This window comes from Schistocerca cancellata, chromosome 3 (genome assembly GCF_023864275.1).
Source record: "Schistocerca cancellata isolate TAMUIC-IGC-003103 chromosome 3, iqSchCanc2.1, whole genome shotgun sequence".
Taxonomy (NCBI): Eukaryota; Metazoa; Arthropoda; class Insecta; order Orthoptera; family Acrididae; genus Schistocerca; species Schistocerca cancellata.
Genome location: NC_064628.1, coordinates 377,177,927 through 377,198,588, shown reverse-complemented (window position 1 = coordinate 377,198,588; position 20,662 = coordinate 377,177,927). Strand labels below are relative to the sequence as shown.

Sequence of the window (20,662 nt, the reverse complement as noted above, 5' to 3'; positions counted from 1 at the left end):
ATCTGATGCACAATAAACAGTATTTATGGCCACCTACTTTAAACAGTAAGGTCAGCCCATTACAGTGTAAAGTAATTTTGACTGAATGTTATGAAAAGGACATTTGCTATTCACCATACAACAGAGATGCTGAGTCACAGTTAGGCACAATGAAAAGACTGTCAGAAAGTGAGCTTTCGGCCAACAAGGCATTCATCAAAAATACACAAAACACACACACACACACACACACACACACACACACACACACACACACACAAATGCAACTCACACACACATGACCACAGTATCCGGCTGTTGAAGCTTCAATAAGCAGCAACTATGGTCATGTGAGTGTGAACTGCATTTTGTGTGTGTGTGTGTGTGTGTGTGTGTGTGTGTGTGTGTGTGTGTGTGTGTGTGTGTGTGTTTTGTCTCTTTTGACAAAGGTCTTGTTGACTGTAAGCTCACTTCCTGACAATCTTTTTGTTGTGCCTATCTGTGCCTCAGCATCTCCACTTTATGGTGAGTAGCAACTATCCTTTTCATAATATTGTTACATTTCAGTCTGGATTTCCTGTTGTTTGGTATTTTGAGTGCTGTTTTTAAATTCTTATGTTAGACACTGTCATCTGTCAGTGGTAATATTATCCTATCACATATCCCTCCACAACTGGAGCATCATGTGAAGTATACTTGAGAGCTGCATGTTGCTTAGAAATATTATATCTCTGCAGGAGTTAATCCTTAAAGTCATATCATGTTTTTCACCATATTTCTCTACTGCAATCAACCATTATCATCAACAATAAATGTGTGTTTTTTTATATCTAACATTATTTTTTCCCACTTGTCTTACACCAACATTTAATTCAATATTATTTTTTGTAACAGCCATTACATTAAATATTCTGAAGACTAAAAACCACAAATTAAAAGGGAAGGCAGAACTACTGTAAATAAGTATTCACCAACATGCAAATTCAACACATGTGCACCCTGAACCATCACAAATCGAAGCAAGGCACTAAGATATAACTATTTATTGAAGCAACCTGCATATGAAACTTCCTGGCAGATTAAAACTGTGTGCCACATTGGAAGTCAAACCTGGGGCTTTTGCCTTTCATGGGCAAGTGCTCTATCAAATGTTCTATCCTTGCACAACTCACGACCCATAGGACAACTTCTTTGAAGTTTGGAAGGTAGGAGGTGAGGTAACGACAGAGGGTAAAGCTGTGATGGTGGGTCATGAGTCACGCTGTGAAGCTAAGTCAAAGTACTTGCCCATGAAAGGCAAAGGTCCGAGGTTCGAATCCCAGACTGACACACAGTTTTAATCTGCCAGGAAGTATCAAATCAGCGGATACTCTGCTGAAGAGTGAAAACTCATTCTGGAACATAAATATGCTTAAAAAAACTGTGATTGCTTATTTCACTCTCTGTACATTTATCCTTGACTCTTTAAATATTTTATTAGCTAACATTACTCCTTATTCTTATTGTATTGAACATGTATTAGTCCATCTTTACTTTACCGTACAGGTTGTCCAAGTGCTACTGAACAAGTCAAAATAACATAATGCAACATACAGTGTAAACAAAAACAGATAATATACAAACAATTTTATACTTGAAGTTTAGCTATTTGATCTCTATTTGAATAAAATTATTGTTTTTGCTTATTTAAAAGCTCCTGTGCTTCCACATTGCGCAATACTACTTCTTTAAGCATCTGTAACACTTTTGTCATTATTCTTCATGTAAAAGAGAGAGAGAGTGGTTGAGATAGAGAGAGAGAGAGAGAGAGAGAGAGAGAGAGAGATTCAACGACTGCTATAGATGTCGCACAAAACCCAAAGAAATTTTGATCATATGTTCAGGCTGCTAGCGACACCAAAGGTAGTGTCCACACACTCATCGATGACACAGAAATTACAATTGACAGCAGTCATAAGAAAACTCTGTTGCAAATTGTTCCTTTACAAACAAAGAGCTAAGAGTAATTAATGTATGTAATACACTAATACACGTATTAGTTTCAAAAGTATTGAGAAACAGCTGAAAATGGTAAAACTGAACTAGGCCCTTGGGCCCTGTAGAATCTCTGTCATACCCCATACAGGCCCTCTCTCTGTTAAGTATAATTTACTGTAGCTCAATGAACAAAAAACTACGCCCAGTGGGTTTGAAGAAAAGACAGGTCACATATGTCGAACAGATGTAGCAGAAGTAAACTCCCCCGCCCCAAAAAAAAAGCTGCCCTCCAATATCACAATATCATTGACATCCATCAGCTGTAGAATCTTAGCATACATTCTCAGCGCAAACATAATAAGATACCTCAACAGCAGTGATTTTCTCCATGCCAACCAGCATGGATTCAGAGAACACTAGTCATGTGAAACCCAACTTGTGCTGTTCTCACATGACATCCTGAATACCATGGATCAAGGCAGTCAGGGGGATGCAGGACTTCTTGACTTCCAAAAAACACACCTATTAAACAAAAGCATACGCTTATGGGGCATAAACAAAATTTGTGACTGATTTGGGAATTTCTTGGTAGGGAGGATGCAGTATATTTTATCTGATAGAGAATCATCAGCAGATGCAGAAGTAACTACAGGTGAGTTCCTGTAACAGTGTGTTAGGACCCTTACTGTCCATGTTGCTTATTAATGACTCGCTAGACAATATAAAGAGTAATTTCAAATTTTTTGCAGATGTTGCAGTTTTCTATAACGGTGTCCTGCATGAAGAAAGTTTGCAAATATACAGTCAGGTTTTGATTACATTTCAAGCTTGTGATTCACATATCACTTTAAATGATCAGAAATGTGAAACTGTATACTTTACAAAATGCAAAAATGTAGTATTCTATGATTAAAATATCAGTGCATTACAAGTGGAGTCAGTCAACTCATATAAACACCCTGATATGAAATGAACATGCAATGGCCCCTGTATCTCATTCCCATAGGTACAACAAAGACAGGATTAGACTAATTACATTGCACAAATATGCATTTAAGTAATCATTCTTTCCACATCCCATAAGCCATTGGAACAGTAAAAATGCTAATATGTGGTGCAACGGAAAGTACCCATTTTCATGCATTTCAATTTGGTTTGCAGAGTGCAGGTACAGATGCAGAACTATCAAGTCACTATAAATGTCTCTATATGCCAAAAAGTATTTGGTTTGCTTTATGGTTCATTCTTCATAACAACAATCCAGTCTTAAATCATACAAAGCACTAATAAGATGGAAGAAAAGTATCTATCCTTACCAATTACTGAGAGACAAAAATCCATGTAGGACTCATTGAAAGTGCTACACATTTAACATGGATTTTAAGCTACTGCAATGAAGACTTCCTTCATGGGAAGAAAAAGACAAAAGTGAGAAGAGAGAAAAAGTACAAAAAAGAAGTGCATATGATGGAGGGAGGAGACAATTACACAGAACATAGTCAAATGTGGCAAACAAACTAAATAAATCTATGGAATAAAGTTATTTTTATTGCTTATCTCACATGTCACCTCTAATCAGTTCTTTAATGACTCTCTGCCTCCAATATTTCTTACATTCTCTAAAGCATTTGTCTTTTAATTTCACAAGTTTGAAGTTCTGTGGTCACTGATGATAACCACAGAAACTACTGGCTCAATGTCTATTAGTTTTCTCTTCATACTGGCCCTGTCCAGTTGTTATAATTTCAATTTCAAGCAAGTGAACTCTTTTATATTTTCACTTCTGTATTGTGAATTTAATAAACAATAATAATCTGATACTTACCTGTTGCTCAGCATGGTATCGAAAAAATTTGCAGGGTCTCTTTTCATCCAGTATAAGGTCGTTTTGTTCTGGATCATCATATCTTACAGTCAAAATTTTATCAATACATTTATCCATTATAGAACGAAGCTCAGTCTTGAACATAACTGAATCAATTTTTACTGATATAAGCTTTTCCATTGGTACTGCATCCAAACAAATCATTTTTGGAATCAAAGGAATGTGTCGTGCACGGTTCTCTAGATCAACTTTTATCCAACGAATAAATATCTGCATAGAAATAACAATGTTTATGTAAAATTTAATAATTAACAAAACAATATAATTTTCAAAGTTTTTAATCATTTATACACTTACAAAAGTAAAAATAGCATGGTGGTAGTAAGTTACAACATTGTATCATCACTGTCATTGGCATTTTTGTTGGAAGCTGTATCTCAATTTCTTGGAAGGGAGGAAGATTTAGGGTCATTAGAGACAGATGCAAGCTTTGATTAGAGGAAGTTTAGAAAAGGAAATCAGCTGTGATCTCTGCACTGGAACTATCCAGCATTTGCCTTAAGCAGTTCAGGGAAACCATGAAAACAAATCTAAATGCTCAGGTTGGAGTCTGAACCACTGTCCTCTTGAATGTGAGCCAAGTGTCTTACCACAGTGCCATCTCGCTCAGTAATTTCTTAGATGTTAACTCAGAGAATGTATACCAGCAGAAAACTGAATGAAAAATAACAGTTTATGAAAGATGACAAGCAGGAAATGTGGAGGAGCCATTACTTTGTTGTTCAAACGTTCTAGTCTAAGCTAAAAACAGGAATGGGACAAGGACACAGATAATATATAGCAGTCTTGTAAACATTATAAAAGACTGCACGTCAATGAGGAGGCAGCAGCACTGAACAAAACAGACATTATCAGTGAAATGAAATAAGGGAGATTCAAAGTTTTGACAAATTAGAACAGGGGCATCTCAGAGAGAAAATCTGGGAATAAACTATCAGGAAAGGATATATTTGAAACAACAACATACTGCTTGACAGAAAGAGAAAAGTACAACACCACAAAGAAACCAACAGAAATTCATCTAAGTTACATCACACATGAGTAATGCCAACACAAAGAAACAATTAAATCTTTTGTCAGATTAATAAAATGACAATACTGCTGCAGTTTATTAACCCACCCAAACAGGCAATAAAATCTTTACTAGACAATATCAACTCTAGTGCACTTTACATATTTAGGAGACATTAACTGCAATGTGTCTTTGAGTCCATAATTCACTAGTCATAGCATCTACAAGATCCTTTTACATCATTTCCCATGTTTCTAGTCATCAACTTGTTAGTCCGATACAAGCCAGTGACAGATCATGTGATGTACATTGAGGATGACTAAAATCTTCAGGCACTTTAACTTCATGTTGTCAAAAGTGTCCTGACACTCCATTTACGTGATTTAAGGCTATATGGAAAAACAGAAGATTAATGTTTAACACACTGTTAACATAAAGGTAATTAGGAATAGTACACAAGCTCTCATTGGAAAAGAGATTGTGTGGAGATGCACCTTAATTGATTTAGAGAAAACATAGAAAACCTTAATCAGTATAACAGGATAGATATTTGAATCCCAATTCCTTTAAATACAAGTCTACTGTTAGACTATGCATATGAGAGGACTGAACACATTTTCTGTTTGATCTCCTTGGCCCATATAACTGCCACGTGAACAGCATGTCATTCTGTTATCAAAAGATATGTACCAGATCCAAAAGATCAGGTGCAGGAGATAAGACTTTTTGCCACAGCGTATGAAAGTGTTAAAAGGCCTGTGTCTATAAATATATATTTTGTGGTTAAGTAATTAACACCACAATAAAATCAACTAACACTCTAGTAATAATATATAAGAATGCTTTTTATATGAGGCAAATACATAACTGAACAGGGAACAAGGGAAAGTGCCTCAAATTCCTTTAAAATGGTGAATACGGAACAAGATATTTTGGGGATAGATTCAGATTGTAAAGATTTCCTATCAAGAATTCCACTATTTAAAATAAATGAATTCCCATAAATTTAAAACAATGAAGGTTATTAGTTGTCAATGTCAGTTACTTGAACATGCAAATCAGTTTTACATTTCTATAACTGAAAAACACAATTTTATGAAATTTAAAGAAATTATAGAAATACAAAAATTCTGTATAGAAAACATTATCACAAAAATAGGAAAGCTTTTACTGCTCACATCATGCAGTAACATGAGTTTCTATAATTTCAGTGTATTAAACATATAGGAAAATTGTGCAAATACTGAATCCATTAATTAAGTTACTAACCTCAAGTAGCCTACTTTCATCATCAATGTTTATGTAATCTGAATAAAGAATATCTGACAACAGTTCAATAGTTACATCCAAGAATTCAGGCTGTTCACAGACAGATGAGAAATTACGAAGTATGCAGCGCAAAGCTTCATGGGCAAGATCATTGTAACCACTACCTATAGCAGTCTGGTACACTGATAGGCAGTTGTCTACACAGAGACTTGTCTGTAGATACTGGCAGCAGGGGTGGCTTAAAGCTGGAATCTGTAGGAAATCTGCCATACTGATCACAGAATAAATATTTTCCTCAGAAATCTGAAAAATACATAAATTCTGATGAAAAACTGTAACATTCTACACACAATTACCAACGTATTTATTTACACATGATATACACACTCCTCACACAAAATATGTAAAGATATAACAATATTTCTTAAGTACACCCGCAGACTCCCAAAATTACAAAATTGAAATGATTTCAAATGGAAACTGAATACAGTGATGTAGTATAATGCTCAGTCACCTCTGCTAGATAGGTGTTAGATGCTCCCCAACTTTTTCATGTGACAACTTGTTTCCTTGACTCACATCTGACTGTGATCTAAATCATGCATTACTTCCATATGCATGATATCATAATCAACAAGTAACTTATTGTAAGAGACTAAGCAAACAGAAACATCAATTTCCTACTAATACACCATAATTCTTGCATCAGAAAGTGCAACAACTTTTAAAATAATCACAGACTTTTGGAGAAACTGTAACTTGCACATATAAGTGACTTCTATTCCTATGTAGAACTTCTGTAACATATTACACACTGTCTGTCAGATGATACTGCTAACAATGTGCATCATTCACCTTTTGGAAGCAATCATAAAACCAAAAGATAACACTGCAACATCACTTCAGAAAAAGTTAATATATATGTACTGTTATTTACTGTTCCCCTTAATAATTAAAAGAAATGTACCTGTTGTTTTATAGCAATCTGTTATCAGTTACTATAACATTATATTACATTATAACATTATATTACTACTGATTTTTGATTGTTATCAGCTGCTGTGTGTTTTATAAATACTTATTTAAATTTGTTTTAATCATTAGATTTCCCCCTTTTGTCGTATGGTGCTGGCTGCAAAGTATATACACCACATACAATTTTAAATAAAAATAAGGAAAGATTAGTATGTAGATGACACTAATTCTCAGTGGTTATGTACCAGACTGTGGGTACTGAGGCCCCCAATTCAATCTTCAGTCAGTTACAGAATTTTTATCTGTCACTTATCACTTCTTTTGCCTCTGCCATGTTTGTTAATGTGAAAAAAGTTGAGTTGCACTGTGGTTCACAGACCATGTCAAACTGTAGTGGCTGGGTAAGCCAGGTCAAAAGTTGGATGAAGGCAATGGCATGCCACCTCCAATAGAACCATCCCCTAGAAAAGAACTGTAGGTTCCAAACCAACTTTCAGGTTGATGAAAGCCTTACCACTTACACAGACCTTTCATTATTGAACAGTTTCAATATCAGTAACGACATACCTGAGGTCCCCTTGTGAGTTTCCTCATATTTTGGGCCCTGGTTATTTGCATTTGTAGAAGCCAGGGACAGTCCAATATTCAGGAATGAAAATGCTACTTTTTCTGTATCAAATATTAATTACATGCATGCACTTTCAATGTAACAAATGCTAGGGGAAGTCTAAGAATCATTAGAGCTTCTTTACTATTATCAAATTATCAGTAAATTAATTGGAATAAGAAATGAATTATGGTGGAGACACTACTGACACAGTACAAATCATTGCAAAGTTTGCTAGTGATTCTTGTTGGGTGCCAAGTAAGTCAGTCAGTGTTAGCAAGTACTCCTTGTAAAAATTCCATATCAGTTATACTCTTAATTTTCAGTAGTTTATGGAGTTATGTGTATCAGACTGAGAAATTGTCTATTATTTTACAGTATTTATTAGTAAACACACCATAATGGCACCTCTAACTATTATTTAACACAGATCTGCTACATGTATGTACAACTAAAGCCACACAAGTAGATTTTTTTTTCATACCAGAAGTTTCTGAGAGGTGCTATTTTATCTGCTGTGAGTGTCAACATGAACGGGAAGACTACACAGAGCAGTTAGGAGGATGCCTTGCACATCGATTTGCAAAGTTTATCCAAGAACAGGTTATCTTTTCTTTGTAGGTTAGCAGGCAAGCTCAATTTAGCTGTATAACTCCTATGTCACTCTCTACGGACTTGTGGTTAATCTGAGAAAGCCACATTGAGGTCAAGTCATGAGGGGTTCTTGCACCTGATAGTATCCGTTTCAATATCATGTGCCAGTTTAATGTAATTACATCTTCTGTGGCAAGTATATAAATAAGTAACAATCATGGGGAATAGAACAGTTCATCATAATGTAATTATATGTGAAGGATTGTTTGAACATCACCTCTAGTGATGATAATGGCATCAATTAAGCAAGCACGTGGGTTCACAAGTTTCTTCTGGTATGCCAGATGCAGATGGAGCCACTCATTGATGACTATGTCTCGCTGGGCTTCTAAAGTGCGCAGATGTTTATTGATATGTTTTACTATGCTCCAAAGAAGTCTCACTTGTTTTCTATAGAATTAAGGTTTTGTGAATTAGTGGGATAGTTAAGATGCAATAGGGTGCCTGAGTGTTCATCAAACCAGGAATATATGTCTGCAGTCCTGTAAAGATTGCTGTTATAATCTTGGAGGACAAGAATCCTCTCAGTATATTCATCATGACGATATAGAAGAAAGAGCAACTGGTCACAGAGAATGCTGAAATAAACATCTTGGTTCATGTTCACAGTAGCTTGAATGAGTGGTCAAGTTATGGTATGAAGACACCTCCATAACGTCACAGAACCATCTCCATCCTGAACAACACATTCCATACAGCTGCTGGGTTACATGCCTCACTGGGCCGCTGATGTACTTGATGCCTTGCATCATCTGAAAAGAGGCAAAATGTCAAACTATGCTACACACCTCTAGTCAGTTACTGTCCAGTTTCTGTGTTCTTTGGCCCATAAAAGCCATGCAGTTTTAAGAGCCAGTCTTTTCATTCATGGTGTGGTCATTCGCACATCGAAACATGCATTTTTGTTCAAGCATCCATTTCTCAAGGAGTCTTCACGTTTTTGTCCAACACCTGTATATTAGCAGTGGAGGGTCATAGGACTGCATGACAGCAGTTCTACAGCACTCCAGAAGTGAACAATGTGCTCATTTAAATGGATGACTAATATTTTGTTCAGTAAACTTATACAAGTAATTCCCATAACTATTGGTATAAGTGTATCAACACTGTCATAAATTGTTGGTAGTATACTTTACAAAAGTAGGCAGTAGTGGTTACTTTTGTCTGCTAATCTATGGCTTGAGTCTTTCCACGTCTCTAAAGACTCTCATTCGTGACATGATTTACAGAACGGGATTAGTGATTGAAGGAATTAATAGAGAAACAACAGACTATAAGCAGTGTAGGTCCATAAAGAGGAATATATTGCCACTGGTGGACAAATGCTTGACAAGTCCAAGTGTCTTAGTAACTTTCTGGGGCAAAGAGGGTGGCTGTGAGGAAATCGTCTATCAAGGCAAAGTTCAGAGTAATGATAGGAGTGCTTGCATCAAAAGACCCTCACAAAGTTAAAGAGTTGAATAAAGAATTTAAAAGAAAGTGGACCAAATGAAAATAATGTCACCTAAAATACGATGAAGGATGTTAATAAGGTGTTAATGGAACTAAGATGAAAATGTTGGAGGTATTCTGGGCCACAGGAGAAGAAATCAAGATATCAGATAGCCAGATATCAAACAGGATTTGAAGACTGCAGGCACAATTGACAAAGTGATGGAGAAATTCTTCAATTAGTAGGGGGTACATGCAGAAGTGAAATGGTTGTCTCCTACTGAAAAGAATAAGTAACACCCTCAGCAGCCAGACAATCAAGCTTGTAATTAATCTGGGGCAAGTCTTGCAAACATGAGATGCCAACATGTTCAAAGCAGGTATCAGCTGTGAATTTACTACTACTCAAGTGCTGATTCATTGTCTTGAGAGACGGAAATCTGCACCAACATTATTGTGGCACTGTTTGTGAAAGGTATAACCTACAGCCCTGTACATGATATGCCTATACAATCAAGATTATCTACAAAAGTTCTTCTTACTTCATTTTTTGAATTATCCCAATATGCCAGACTAAGTAAGTGAGATAAAACAAATCAGATGATGTGAAACTGTGCCTCACATCTTACCATAATATAAAGTATAAATAAATCAAAGTTGCAGGAAACATATTCTTTTGCTGAGAGAATGTCACTAAGAAGGCAATATGATTTATTTGTCTTACAGTCTGATCAAATCAGATTTAAGAATAAAATACCAGTAAAACATGAGAATCGTCAAAAGAATAATTATATGTTAATCATACAAACCTTTATTTGACCTGTGTACATAAAATGTACGATTTCCTTAAAGGTAGGTAGTTCAATGTCATGGAGAACTATCTTTTCTTGGTGGCTTTCCATTAAACTTCCACAAAACATAGTCCTAAAATAAAAACAAAAACATTTATTGAGACTGCAGTCCTCTCAAATTTTCTTTCTCTCTCCCTCCTCCCTCCATCCTTACCTTTCCCTCTCTTCCAAATAAAATAAAGTAAAAATAGTTGTAGAAAATAACAATAAAATGAAAATAAAGTTGAGTCTAACAGCATCAACGTCGAGTCAGATACTTCATTTGGAGAATGGAGGAAGGATCAGCTGCTTTCTGTGTACAGATCAATGCCTCTACTTGCCTTAAACGACCTATGAAAACCACAAAACATACAGCAGGTTGAGCAGATGGGAAAGTGAATCAAACTTCTTCTAAATGTAAGTCCCATGTATTAACTACTTTGCTATTTTACAATGAAATAGATAATGAAGACCTCTGGGTCAGGAAAGTGAATCTGAATGGTGTTTTAAAAGCTCTAGTAACATTTTATTGCTCTAAACTACCAACAGTTGATTTGCATTGAACCATCTCAAGTCAAGATGGTGTACACAGTAATGAAACAAAGCAGTAGGCTCTGTCAGAAATATCGTCTCTTAGACAATGTGTCTAATAGTGTGTTTTAATATGACAGTATGTCATCCCAGGCAATTTATAACACTTAAAACACTTGATAATGGCACTTTGAAGCTGAAATCATGATTGTGTAAGTGTAAATGTAACACTGTAAATAAACAACATTCTTATGGCGGTACTGGCTTTAAAGAAATATATTATGACTGTGGCCCCGCATTATGAAAAAATTATTAACTGACAACAATAGATCAGGTATACATGTCGACATCACAAGCTGAAGACAAAGAAGTAGAGGAAGTATATGAAGTGCTTCCAGGAGTGCTAGTTCTGTAAGGTTCACACAAGAACTTCTGTGAAGTCTGGAAGGTAGGAGATGAGGTACTGGCAGAATTGAAGCTGTGAGGACAGGTCGTGAGTCATGCTTAGGTATCTCAGATGGTAGAGCACTTTCCCGCAAAAGGCAAAGGTCCCAAGGCTGAGTCTCGGTCTGGCACACAGTTTTAATCTGCAAGGAAGTTTCATATCAGCACACACTCCACTGCAGAGTAAAAATCTTATTCAGGAAACATCCCCCAGGCTGTGGCTAAGCTATCTCTTTCCAATATCCTTTCTTCCAGGAGTGCTAGTTCTGCTAGTTTTTTTTTTTTTTTTTTTTTTTTTTTTTTTTTAGGGCGCAAAACTGCTTTGGTCATTAGCGCCCGGTCCGGGACTTAAGAAACAGTAAAAAATCTAAAATAGAAACCAGCAGCAGTGGGAACGAAAGTCATCAAAGTGGAGAAACTAAAAGCAGAAGGAAGGCTTAAAAATCCACTACAGAAAGGGGTTGGGTATCCCAAAAAAAAATCAAATGACTGACGTCATTTCACTGGCACGAATGAACTCTAGAACGCGATCGGCCGATCGCGTGTCATCTGCTAAAATTGACGATATATCAGGCGACAGCTGTAGACAGGCACGTAACGGATTAAAATAGGGGCACTCAATTAAAAGGTGTCTTACTGTCCACAGCTGAGAGCAGTGGGGACAGAGTGGGGGAGGATCGCCGCTTAAAAGACGTCGATGGCTATAAAGGCAGTGCCCTATCCGGAGTCTAGTTAAAATCACCTCCTCCCGACGACGCGCTCGGGAGGAAGAGGTCCAAGCACAAGGAAGAGTTTTTACGTCCCGCAATTTATTGGGGGAAGTGTCGACCAGTGCGCGCGCCATAAATGAACAACACGACGACATAAAACGCTCCGTAGATTGGCGACGGGAATCGATGGAATAGCTGGCCGAAGGAGAGAGACTGCAGCCTTGGCTGCAATATCGGCCGCCTCATTTCCGCAGATACCAACGTGTCCCGGGAGCCAGAGGAACGCCACCGAGACGCCCCCCAGGTGGAGCAAGCGCAGACAGTCCTGAATCCGGTGGATCAGAGGGTGCACAGGGTAAAGGGCTTAGAGACTGAGGAGAGAGCTGAGAGAATCGGAGCAGACAATGTACTGTATCCGCTGATGGCGGCGGATGTAGTGGACAGCCTGGAGAACAGCGTAAAGCTCCACAGTATAGACCGAACACTGTTCGGGAAGCCGAAAGTGATTTGGGGTGTCGCCAACAACATAGGCACTCCCTACACCTAACGATGTTTTCGAGCCGTCGGTGTAAATAAATGTGGCGTCCGTCATTTGTGCACATAGAGCAGCAAATGCCCGACGATAAACAAGTGAAGGGGTACCATCCTTGGGAAATCGACAAAGGTCACGGAGCAGGCAGATCCGGGGACGGAGCCAAGGCGGTGCTGTACCCCAAGTTGTCAAGAAGGTTTTTGGAAAGCGGAAGGAAAGAGAATGGAGCAGTTGACGGAAACGGACTCCCGGTGGTAGTAGGGAGGAGGGGCGCCCAGCATACCCTACATCAAAGGAGGCGTCGAAAAATATGTCACGGGCTGGATTAGCAGGCATGGAAGACAGATGGCTGGCATAACGAATCAGAAGGACTGCTCGCCGATTGGACAGCGGAGGTTCAGCAGTCTCAGCATAAAGGCTTTCCACAGGGCTGGTGTAAAAAGCTCCAGACACTAAACGTAATCCACGGTGGTGGATAGAGTCGAGACGCCGAAGAATAGACGGCCGAGCAGAGGAGTAGACTATGCTTCCATAGTCCAATTTCGAGCACACTAAGGCGCGATAGAGGCGGAGAAGGACCACTCGGTCCGCTCCCCACGAGGTACCATTCAGGACACGGAGGGTGTTGAGGGATCGCAGACAGCGAGCCGAAAGATACGAAATGTGGGAGGACCAGCATAGTTTCCTGTCAAACATAAGACCCAAGAATTTAGCGACATCTGAAAACGGAAGGTTGACAGGTCCTAGATGTAAGGAGGGTGGAAGAAACTCTTTACGTCGCCAAAAATTAACACAAACGGTCTTACTGGGAGAGAAACGGAAGCCGGTTGCGATGCTCCAAGAGTGGAGGCGATCGAGACATCCTTGAAGACGCCGTTCAAGAAGGCTGGTCTGTTGAGAGCTGTAGTAGATCGCAAAATCATCCACAAAGAGGGAGCCCGAGACATCAGGAAGGAGACAATCCATAATTGGATTGATGGCAATGGCAAACAGTACAACACTCAGCACGGAGCCCTGGGGTACCCCGTTTTCTTGGGAGAAAGTACGGGAGAGAGTAGTGTTCACCTGCACCCTAAATGTGCGCTCTGCCATAAATTCGCGAAGAAAAAGGGGCAGCCGACCTCGAAAGCCCCAAGAGAACAGTGTGCAGAGGATGCCCGTCCTCCAACAGGTATCGTATGCTCTCTCCAGATCAAAAAATATTGCTACTGTTTGGCGTTTCCGGAGAAAATTGTTCATGATATAAGTGGAGAGAGCAACAAGATGGTCAACGGCAGAACGATGCTTTCGGAATCCGCATTGGGCAGGTGTTAAAAGACTGCGGGACTCCAGCCACCATGCTAGACGGTAATTCACCATACGCTCCAAAACCTTACAGACACTACTCGTGAGAGAAATGGGGCAATAGCTAGAGGGGAGATGTTTGTCCTTTCCAGGTTTCGGAACGGGAACTACGATAGCTTCCCGCCATCGTCTGGGAAAAGTACTGTCGGTCCAAATTCGATTATAAAGGCGAAGGAGGTAATGCAGACTATGGGTTGATAAATGCAGCAACATTTGGACGTGGATACCATCCGGTCCTGGGGCGGAGGAGCGAGAAGAAGAGAGTGCATGTTGGAGTTCCCGCATGGAGAAAACAGTATTATAGCTTTCGCGATTTTGAGAGGAGAAAGCAAGAGGTCGCACTTCCGCTGCACGTTTCTTTGGGAGAAACGCTGGCGGGTAATTGGAAGAGCTCGAAATCTCAGCAAAGTGCTGACCCAATGAGTTAGAAATTGCAACGGGGTCCACTAATGTATCATGCGCAACAGTGAGCCCAGAGACCGGGGAGAAACTAGGCGCGCCTGAGAACCGTCGAAGCCGACTTCCGAGGAGGGAGTGAAGGTGTTAAATGAGCTAATAAAGAATTTCCAGCTTGCCTTCTTGCTATCGCAGATGACGCGACGGCATCGCGCACGGAGCTGCTTATAGCGGATACAATTGGCCAAAGTAGGATGGTGACGGAAAATGCGAAGAGCACGTCGCCGCTCACGTATTGCGTCACAGCATGCCTCGTTCCACCAAGGAACTGGGGGGCGCCGGGGCAATTCGGAGGTGCGTGGTATTGAACGTTCCACAGCTGTAAGAATAACGTCGGTTATATGTGTGACCTTATCGTTGACGCTGGGAAAGCGACGGTCATCGAATGTCGCTAGAGACGAAAAAAGTGTCCAATCGGCTTGGGCAAACTTCCAGCGTCGCGGGCGCATATATGGCAGTTGAGGCTGCAGTCTAAGGACACATGGAAAGTGGTCACTCGAGTGTGTATCATCAAGGGCGAACCATTCGAAGCGCCGAGCTAGCTGAATAGTACCGACCGCAAGGTCCAAATGAGATAAATTTGTCGTGGAGGCAGACAAAAATGTGGGGACCCCAGTGTTGAGGCAAACTAGATCCGCATGGTGGAAGACGTCTAGCAATAGGGAGCCATGTGGACAAGGATGTGGAGATCCCCAAAGCGGGTGGTGGGCATTGATGTCACCAACCAGCAAATAGGGGGGTGGAAGCTGACCAAGAAGATGAAGGAGATCAGCTCGTGCCATTGGTGTGGACGATGGAATGTACACAGTACAAAGAGAGGACGTGTATCCAGAGAGGGAAAGGCGGACGGCGACAGCTTGGAAGGAACTGTTTAAGGGGATTGGGTGATAATGGAGAGTATCATGGAGAAGAATCATGAGTCCTCCATGGGCGGGAGTGCCTTCAACAGAGGGGAGGTCATATCGGACGGACTGAAAATGAGGGAGAACAAAGCGGTCATGGGGACGCAGCTTTGTTTCCTGAAGACAGAAGATGACCGGCAAGTAGGATCGTAAGAGGATCGACAATTCATCCCGATTGGCTCGAATGCCGCGGATATTCCAGTGGGTAATGGACATAGGGTGAACAGAAAATGAAGGAATGTGACCAAGGGTGCTGTCAACTCAACGACTGCTCAGAGCTTGCGACCAACAGCATGGAGTGGCATTCAGCCGTAGGCAGAAGATCCATCCACACATATACAGACACAATGTCAGTCGAGGCAGTAGTACAGAGGCAAAGATGTTGTTGAATGACAGGTGAGGTACGAGCGGCGGCAACTAGAAATTAGCGGAGGTTGAGGCCTGGTGGGTAACGGGAAGAGAGTGTCAGTTGAGGCAGAAGTACAGAGGCAAAGACGTTGTTGAATGACAGGTGAGGTATGAGTGGCGGCAACTAGAAATTAGCGGAGGTTGAGGCCTGGTGGGTAACATATGTCTCCCTGTGTCTGTATATGTGCGGACGGATGTGTGTGTGTGTGTGTGTGTGTGTGTGTGTGTGTGTGTGTGTGTGTGTGTGTGTGCGCGCGCGTGAGTGTATACCTGTCCTTTTTTCCCCCTAAGGTAAATCTATCTGCTCCCAGGATTGGAATGACTCCTTACCCTCTTCCTTAAAACCCACATCCTTTCGTCTTTCCCTCTCCTTCCCTCTTTCCTGATGAAGCAACCTTGGGTTGAGAAAGCTTGAAATTTGTGTGTGTGTTTGCGTGTTTATAGTCTCTATCAACATACCAACGCTTTCGCTTGGTAAGTTACAGCATCTTTGTTTAGAGGGAAAAATTCCACGTGGGAAAAATACATATAAAAAACAAAGATGCTGTGACTTACCAAACGAGAAAGCGTTGGTAGATAGACACAATATCTACCAGCGCTTTCTCGTTTGGTAAGTCACAGCATGAGGCCTTGAGGAATTATGCGAATAGGGCAGAAATTGGTAGATGTGATATATATAAAACAAAGATGCTGTGACTTACCAAACGAGAAAGCGCTGGTAGATAGACATAATATCTACCAGCGCTTTCTCGTTTGGTAAGTCACAGCATCTTTGTTTTATATATATCACATCTACCAATTTCTGCCCTATTCGCATAATTCCTTTGTGGTTTACCTTTTGTCTTAGAGTGTATTCATGCTTAATCAAGCTAAGTATAATTAACAGGAAAACTAATACTTCAAAACTAATACTTCAAAAATTTGTGTTTGTTCCTCCATTATATTAAACAGCTGTTATTTAAATTATATTGGTAGCTTAATGCCCATACTGACATTTATAATGGAATAAGTTACCTGTGTGCCATAAAATAGAGGCTGTTATTTCTCATGTATTAGTGTTCTGACTTTTATGTTCATTACTTTGTATACTGGAAACATTACTTTATATTTTCTTGTTTACTTTCCAAACAACATTATTTTACTATTACCACTGGCAGTCTATAATGAAGGACAAGGCATTCTGTAAGGTGTGATATATGGAAAAGGAGAAAATTGCTAAAACTCAAATTAACTCAAAAAGAAACATACGTGTCTTGAAACTTGAATATTGAGATAGACCTACCTAGCAATCTACAATCGTAAAAACTAAATTGAGCAGGTTTTCTGGATTAATGATATTCCACATAAAAATGGTAAGCAAAGGACATAGGAAGATCAGGTGGGAAACAACAAATTATTTTAAATGAAAACTGGTACTTTTTTATGATAGGAAATTATGCTTATTGCGGTAAGGATCAAGAGCAATGAATCTTCCAACATAAGAAGGCAATTGTAGTGATAATTACTGATGATTTAATGCTTTAACATGTTAACAGACATCAATTTTACCTAAAATATAGAGATGAAGCTGCTAAAACAATTTTATGAGCTCTTATCTCCTCATTCTCTACAGTGAGTGTGATGTCACATAACTCCTTTGAATGTTGAAATAGGGCCACATTCTGGAGCACTATGTTAGCGTGCAATTTGTCATGATGGTACAGTACATGGCCCATCTGAAAGAAATAAAAGCAAAATTAGATGTTTAGCTGTATAAATAAAAATAAAAATAGGCACTGCTTCATAAAAATGTCTCTGCCTGTGGCATTCACTGTATTAAGGTAATATCATGCTCATCATCTCAGGGCAGTGTCTCTCTTTCTTCTTATTTGTTGCTAAGGAATTGTTTACAAGCACAACCAGGATTTTTGTGCATCCTAAAGTACAGAATGAAGGGACTGTAAGCAGATTGTGATACTTCTGTGCCTGTATATTGTTTCTCTCTTAGGATGATTCAGCACAACATTTAATTGGTGTTTGAGATGTGAAGGAATGAGCTAGCTACACACACCTAGAAACTAAACAGCAATGCAAGCCACTACCTCCCCCCCCCCTCCCCCCCATGCACGCAACCACCCTGTCACTTTATGATGTGATTAAGAGCTGTAATTCTATTAACATAAGTACCATAAAACCCCGTAATCTACTCTAAAAAAATAAATAAAATATTGTGCAGGAAAGAGACACAAATAACTGGCAGAAAAATGATTAATCAACATGACAACACCTCGCTGTGAAAGCTTGAAGAATTACAAAATACAAATAATAAATATGTTTTTAAAGTGAACTGTATGCATTATATACAAGTATAGATGAGATTAGACACTGTAGGAAAGATTGGAAACAATCACGATCTTTACCAAACAAGAAACTAATAAAATCAATTTAGTGAATGAAACTGAGTTCTCAGATAATAATTGTGGCAGATATGCCAGGAACTGAAATTATTTGGGACCCTATTCAATAATCACTTCCTCACAGTGGCAGTAAACATGGCAGTTATTTGTAGAGATAAACAATTACTGTATCCACAGATGAATTAGGGTACATTTCTACTCACCATGTAGAAGAGGTGTCGGGCAGTAGCATTTAAAAGTAGACTAATGGATAAGGTAAGTCCTTCATCAGATGAAGCAGCACACCCATGCACACATGTGTACCACCCACCCTCTCCTGCCCACCAGACACACACACACACACACACACACACACACACACACACACAAACCACCACTGTTTTCTCTGGGTGCTGACGTTCCAACTCAGTGGTTTGAGACACCAGTGTGTGTGTGTGTGTGTGTGTGTGTGTGTGTGTGTGTGTGTGTGTGTTTGCTGACAAATAAATGCATTCTCCATGTGGTGAATAGCAATCTGTCCCAATTCATACTGTTATTCCAGTCCAGATTTTCCATTGTTTGTACATACAAATGAACTGGATGTACTACATCAACAGTCATTAGTTTCTAAAATACAATTCCTAACTATATTACAAAAATAATTATGTTGTTAAGATCCAACAATTTCTATGACTATCACAATGATACCACTGAATATTTTAATAGTGTGTTGACTTGACAGGACCAGTTTCAAGCTATCTTTCTATCTTTCTAACCAGTCAATTGCTCAAGACAAATTTTGCAATGGGCATAAATATGCAATACCAATACAAATATTTAGCACAGTAGTATGTAAATAACCACAAATTGCAGACACATTTAAATTCCTTCTTATCTTTTAAATAATTACAAATTTCTCTCCATTTGTTTTTTCTAAAAAAATTTGCTAGATTTTATGTGGACTCACAAATGAATTCTTGGCACAGTTAAACAATAAAAATTATCATGTTAGTATATTTTTTAATCTTATCAGTGTGACTGTATGGATTACAAAATTATAGACGTAAAAACTGGACTGTCAAGTCATTGATGACATCTGTTATATCCTGCGACTAGCGCATGTGAGAGTACGCTGTGCATGCACGTTTGAATTGGCTGCTAATGGTATCAGCGCAGGCCGGCTGCTGGAGGCCATCTGTGGGAGGTGTGCTCCAGACTCACATTTATATATGTGCAGAGCAGCACTAACTGGGTCTTCTTGTATGGTTTTCCAGAGTGTTGTTCACATCACTGTACTGTGTCTTGTTATGTGGGGATCCACAAGAGTCTGTTTTCCGTTATTGTTGAGTGCTTCTTGAATAAAGCCATATTTGTGTTACTTGGACTGGTCTCATGTATTACATAGTTACTACACAATTGTCAACAAGTTTGGAATGGTTTCCACATGTGCAATCTTTGTGCAACATTTCATCAGGTCTATTCAAAGTGGACACTGTGCTACAGGCCCTCACTGATCAGCTTACTTTGGTTGTGGCCACTCAGTCAGCTTCCATTAACCAACAGGGTACTGTACCACCAGTCCATGCAACCATGTTCCCTCCACTTTATGATTCAGTTGAGGATTTGGATGCTAATGAAAAAAGACTCAGATAGCATTTTTTTGCTTTTGGTGTGACAGACTCGAATTTGTGCAAAGCCTTCTTCTTCTCATGGAGTCCACCTAAGGTATATCATTTACTGTCAGCTTGTCCCCTTACAAGAACAGGCAGCTATTACTTTTGATTACATATGCAGTTTATTGTCCCACTACTATCACAAACAATTGCATGTCACAGCAGTGCGAATTAAACTCTAGTGATGCCGCAAGGAACTAAACCTGTCATACAGGGCCTGGGCAGCTGAACTTCACTGGCTTATGGTTTGCAACACAATTATCTGTTTAGCTCTGGACAAGGAAGTGCACCAGAAGGCTTTACTCTGTGAAAACCCCTCATTGGCAGGAGTTTTGCCAATAGCACAATATTTTGAAGTTTCTCGGGCAGCGGGTGACCAAATTGAAGCATGGGGTGACTTGGCAGTAGTTTCACATGTGCCCACTAGGACAACAGATGGCTTGCACAAGGAAGTGGCAATGGTGGCGGTAACCATGAGGGACCATGCCAAGCTGACCAAGGCCAGGCCAAGCAGCCGCAACGGCCACAGTGCCAGTGTCAGTGTCAACATTCTCTGTTTCCATCTTATCCTTTCTGTTTTGTCAAGCATTCTGTCAGTGCTGAGCTACTTGTAATGTTCACCAGAAGAAAAGTCATATCACTTCCATGCATCACCAAAAGTCACTCAG

The 20,662-nt window shown here is 39.6% G+C and overlaps 1 protein-coding gene across 5 annotated transcripts in view; it reads right to left on the bottom strand.

Moving 5' to 3' along the window:
* Nucleotides 1-20,662, bottom strand: part of LOC126175067 (kelch-like protein 28) — a 220,440-nt gene that overhangs the window by 138,182 nt on the left and 61,596 nt on the right. For all 5 annotated transcript variants that reach the window (XM_049921594.1, XM_049921593.1, XM_049921592.1 and 2 more), the window contains exons 2-5: nt 17,495-17,661; nt 10,599-10,713; nt 6,123-6,425; nt 3,782-4,051 (exon numbers count right to left, since the gene is read on the bottom strand). In XM_049921594.1, coding sequence (XP_049777551.1) covers nt 3,782-4,051; nt 6,123-6,425; nt 10,599-10,713; nt 17,495-17,661 — 855 coding nt within the window. The remainder of the gene's footprint in view (nt 1-3,781; nt 4,052-6,122; nt 6,426-10,598; nt 10,714-17,494; nt 17,662-20,662) is intronic.